The following is a 5,000-nucleotide window of genomic DNA, read 5'->3' as shown; positions in this document are numbered from 1 at the left end:
GGACTTTATTTTCTTGCAGATATTTTCTTCACAGTTTTAGGAGAAAAGCCAGAAAACGTCCTTGCCCAGGTAGAAGGACAGGGAACGATTTATCCGTAGTAGATTGTTGGGTTTCTGTTGAACTGAACATTGATGTTGCTGTGTTGTCCTTTATTTTCTTTCTCGTTTCCTTCCCCTTTTGGGCTGTGCTCGCCGTGAGACGTGCTGCTGCGATCCAAGGTACAATAACGCGCAGAGATTTCTCCATCTGAGATTTACTGTTTAGCACGGAAGGTTCCGATTTTGGTATTTTTAAGAACTGCTCAGCTGTCAAAAGCAACCAAAACGGGAATAATGTTTTGACAGCGGTATAGTGTTAAAGAAAATACTCTAGTCTGAATAAAAATTGCTTATGCTGTGGGAAACGAAGGGTAACAGAAGAAACACCTTTTGTTTACACACACACATGTTTATAATCCCAAACTCCGTTTTCCCTGAGCGGGTTTGGGCCGGGGGTTTGCAGTCAACGCAAACGAGGGGTTTTTCTTCCAGATTTCGCTGCGGTTAAGGCGAAGAGAGGAGGGAAGCGCACCTCCGCCCGCGCGGCCGCCCCCAGCCCTACCCGCCGCGGCGAGCGGCCGCTGCGGGGCCGAAGAGGCGATGCCGGGGGAGCCAAGCGCTGCCCCCCACCCCCCCACCCCCACTTCCTTTCCCTCCCGGCGGCAGAGCGAGCGAGCAAACTGCCCCCGACCAGGTTTGCGAGGGCCGGGGCCGGGGAGGGGGCCGGGCACGGGATGCGGCGGGGGCACCCAGCAGCCGGGGCGCGCCGGCCCCCGCTCGCGGTGCGGCGCTGCCCCTCGGCCCCGCAGCCCCCGGGGCACGGAGCAGCTTGGGGGCCCGGCGCGGGGCCGGCCCGCACCCGCTGCTCCTGCGGGGGGGGGGGGGGGTGGGAACCCTCCCGCCGCCGCGGCCGCTTCCCTGGGGAGGGAGCCGGAGGCTCCGGCGGGCCGGGGGAGGCCGCCTGGGGACCGGGACCGGCTGCCGAGGCTTGGGCCGGCACTTCGTTTGTGCTCCTGTCCTTATCCTTATTGCTGGGAGAAGCGGGCGGCGAGCCCCCACGGCGCCGAACGAGGGCTAGCGGCTGCCAGGCGGGCGAAGCCCAGGGCCTTTGAGCCGAGGAGGACCGTGCGAGATTCGAGGCTGGCGGGGGAAAGGTTTGAAGGCGGATTTTAATATTAATAGTTTTGGTGGCGAAAAGAGAGACAGAAGGGAGGTCGCTGCTCTGGGCAGAGTCCCTGCGACAGTGATGATGGATGACCCCGCACAGCTAAACAACTCCTCCCCTTCATCCCCACACAGTGTCAGAGCTACTTTACTTGCAGCTTTAGGAATAAAATAAATAAACACCCTCGGCCCCTTCCTCGCATCGATTTATGGATCATTATGAATCAATTACTGCTCTCAATATTTTAGAATTTGCTTATATAAAAAGGGGGTCTGCGGCCGGAAAAATGCATTAATCTTTACCTTAGCAGGAAACACAGAACCTTCCCGTACAGCCCTGTAACTAAAAAATCGCTACAAATAATTCGGGTTTAACCATTTTCCAAAAGCCGCATTTCTGGGGAGGTGACGGGCGCTGCAGCTGCGCATCTCTACGGGCGACTTTCGAACTGGCGCGTAGGGAGCAAGCCGTGCAGCCACACGGTGCGTGCGGCTCCGTTATTTACCCCTCCTAGAAAAGGAAAAAAAAAAAAGGGGGGGGGGGGGGTGGGGGCAAGGGGGGGAAGCAAGCCCCACGGCAAACACACAACCCCCGATTGATGTGGTGCCGCGGGGGCGAGAGGGGCAGGGGTTCGGCGCCTGCGGGGCAGGGGCGCAGAGCGAGCCCTGCTCGGTGGCTCCTTGCTATGGGAAGGGGGCTTCTGGAGGGACAGAAAGTGTGTGAAGTTGGGTTTCTCTCGCTTTTTCTGTATTCTCCCATTTGCAGCCGTGTTTGAGGATCTCAAGGTGTTTCTATGGCTACCTTGTGTATGTGGGAGGGTCATATGTGGGGGTGCCCAAGAGAAAAGGCAGCTCTTGGGTGATCATTTATCAATGTCACCCACATAATGATTCTCTCTGCAGCCTTCTATTGATGAGGATAATTACATTAGCTCAGAGTGACTGATCAATGAAAAACCACCAAACAAAAACTTCTTTACTCTCCTATAATACCAAAAACCGATACAGAAATAAGATAGAAAGCAAGGGTGGGATTTCCCTTTCCTTTCCTTTCCCTTTAGCAATGCTTTTTTTTTTTTTTTTTTTTTTTTTTTTTTTTTTTTTAACGGACGAGGGAAAGAGGGAAAGTAAGGAAAATTAATCCAATCAGTTACCTTTTTAAAAAAGGCTACCATTTTCTGAAAAACGTTCCCCTAAATGGCTTGGCATCATTCTTCGCCTGGTAAAGGCAAATACTTATTTAGACTATGAACTGCGGCTTCTCCCTGGCTCCCCAAGCCTCTGCTTTTCCGCTTGTGTTTAGTTCCTGGGGAGGGGGGGCGAGGGAAGCACGATATTCTGGGGTTGCGAAGAGGAAAAAGGGAAGGCAAATAACTTTTCTTTCACCGTCGCAACTGTCTATTTGTCAGGTTTTCTTTGTTTTTATCACTTCATAAAGTAGGTCTATTAAAGACGGAATGTTGCCTCCCTAAGATGTTGCTATATCGGTGAAAGTTTGCAATTAAATTACGGTTGCGTTCTTTCCAGAGTTAAAAATCAATGTTTTCTCAATTAAAGGGGATTTTAATGCTTTTACTTGGCAGTTGTTAAAGGACGCCGTAAATTTTATTATAATGTCTCCGAGCTGCGAAGCCCGGCGAACGGACAGGTTGATATTCACGTTGGGTTTGGGGGAAAGAAGAGCTTGTTGCTGGTTTTGTTTCTTTCTCGGAAGGGCCTTCTTCCGAAAACTGGGCTCATTCCGACCAGCCTCAAGGCAGAGCGATGCCGAGGGGTGGGGGCAGCCTAGCTGTGCTCCCCCCAGCACTGCTTGCTGCTGACCGCCCCCCCCCCCCCCCCCCCCCGGCTCCGGGGGCTCGATCCGCCCGCGGGGTTTTGCCCGGGGCGCAGGGGAGGTTGCCGGGCCGTTTTTAGCGAGGGCTCGCAGTTCAGGGACACGTGCTTTGAATGGGTCCCCCTGCCCGCTCCCTTCACACGGGGCTTTCGGCGGGGCTGAGCCCCCGATGCTCGGCCGCTGCCCGCGGGCTGCAAGGAGCCGCCTGCGCGGGCACTGCGCGGCCCTGCCTGCGATCACGCGGCGCGCTAATGAAGGCATGTGTCTGGGCTGGCGAAGACCTTTACGTGTCTGGGAGCACCTACTTACAGAGGGGACTACGAGTTAACAGTTGGAAGTAAATGGGAGCCGGAATCAGTCTAGCAGAGCTTTTTTTTTTTTTTTTTTTTTTTTTTTTTCTTGGCCAGAACATTTTGTCTTTACAGGCTCCTGCCAGGTAAAACACACCAGGGGGCTGATTCTGAACCCACTTACAGGGGGTTAACTCTTCGAGCCGCAGGAGAGTTCGTTCCCGGGCCGTGGGACCAGAAATAGGCCCCTATCGCCTGGTTTTGTCTGAAGCGCGTTTAAAATTCCTTAAATTAGCTTCATGAAGAAAAAGTGCAAACTCCTTTGATTAAAGCGACTGTCAGATTCTTCGAGATTAGGAGAGAGAAAGCGCAGAGTAGGATGTATTTATTATTTATGCCACAGTCCTCAGCGCCCAGTTGGAAGGGGGGGGATTACAGAGGGTGTTTGAAGGGGGGGGGGGGGGTTGGGGGGGAGAGAAAGAGAGGGCGAGCCAGGGAGATGCAACAACGCTGGCTGGCGGGCGGGCCGAGCCCCTTCGCTCCTTCCTCTCCCGGAGCCCCCTAGCAGCTGGGGGCTTCCCAGCCCGGTGCTCCTGCCGGCGGCCCCCGGGCAACGCCAGCTCCGGGCTTTTCCCTCCCGTCCCGTCCCGTCGCGTCCCTCTCGGAGCCCGCTCCCACGGGACCGTGGAGCGTGTAGCGCAGCCTTTTGCGGGATGCGGGGTGCGGGGCCCCAGCTTGGTGCGGAGCCGGGGCCCCAGCGCGGCCCCGCGTCCAGGTAGCTGAGCCTCGGATGGCCGAGTGCTCGCCCTTAGCGTGGGGCAGGGGCGAGCGGCAAAAATCCTGAATGGGAGCCGTGCGGCAGCGTCGGGGAAAACTAACGATGTGCTTCAGCTCTTGCCATTACAGGGAAGGAAAGGGGGGGAACCCCCTTCTGATTAATAACTAGCAGGGTAATGTTGAGGGCTTTTTCTGCCCGATTGCCTTTTTGAATTAGAGCCGATTTCTTCACACTTCAATAGGGCCTGTCTCTTTTAAAATGACTGACAGATTTGTTTCTCCTTTTTTCTCTCCCTGAGACTTAATGATGTAAATTTTCTAATTAGTTAAATCGCGTTGCTTAAAGGCCTTAATATTTACCGGGCAAGGACCGATAGCCGCGCTCGGATCCCTGGAAAGAACCGGAGCGGCTTTTCGGGAGGGAGGGGGTAGCCAGGAGAGAGGGGAGGGCTGGGGGAACACAACGCAAAACGAGAGCTAAAGTTCAGCCTGGAGCTTCTTCCCTCCTCCCCCACGCCCCCGAACCCGCTTTTATTTTTCAATCAGCTAAGATTTAATTAGGAGCCCCCAGGCCGGACGATCTGATATTTTCTCATTAGTTTCCCATCAGTAATCTCGAGTGTTAGATTGGCTTAAAGGTTGTCAACATTTGACCAATTTTATTTAAGGCAAAGAAAATCACGCATTATAGCTCCGGGACCTGAGATCTGAAAATAAATCCTGCCCGGATCAGCGGAACTAACAGGCGAAAAAAATGTTGACAATTCCTCGCCGTATTTAATAAGTTGCATAATGCACGGTACACACAGAGAAGGGTGGCGGTGGGGGGGGGGTGCTCTCCGCGCAGCCACAGCCGGGCCCCCGCCATGCGCGCACCTTGCGCGGCGACCGCCCGG

General features: G+C 54.6%; 1 protein-coding gene across 6 annotated transcripts in view; it reads left to right on the top strand.

The window, feature by feature from the left end:
• Positions 1-5,000, top strand: part of LOC118168609 — a 102,767-nt gene that overhangs the window by 2,634 nt on the left and 95,133 nt on the right. For 4 of the 6 annotated variants that reach the window (XR_004751673.1, XR_004751671.1, XR_004751670.1 and 1 more), the window contains exon 1: positions 1-733. This exon is cut by the window's left edge and continues 2,634 nt beyond it. Coding sequence is in view for 1 of the 6 variants with exons in the window: in XM_035329126.1 (XP_035185017.1) it covers positions 1-69; positions 200-219; positions 532-733 (291 nt within the window). In the remaining 5 variants the exon portion in view is untranslated. Of the gene's footprint in view, positions 1,687-5,000 lie in introns of all 6 variants that reach the window. The other 2 variants (XM_035329126.1, XR_004751669.1) reach the window with 2 other exon arrangements.

This window comes from Oxyura jamaicensis, chromosome 5 (genome assembly GCF_011077185.1).
Source record: "Oxyura jamaicensis isolate SHBP4307 breed ruddy duck chromosome 5, BPBGC_Ojam_1.0, whole genome shotgun sequence".
NCBI lineage: Eukaryota > Metazoa > Chordata > Aves > Anseriformes > Anatidae > Oxyura > Oxyura jamaicensis.
The sequence above is the reverse complement of the archived record's forward strand: the minus strand, read 5'-3'. Positions and strand labels throughout refer to the sequence as shown.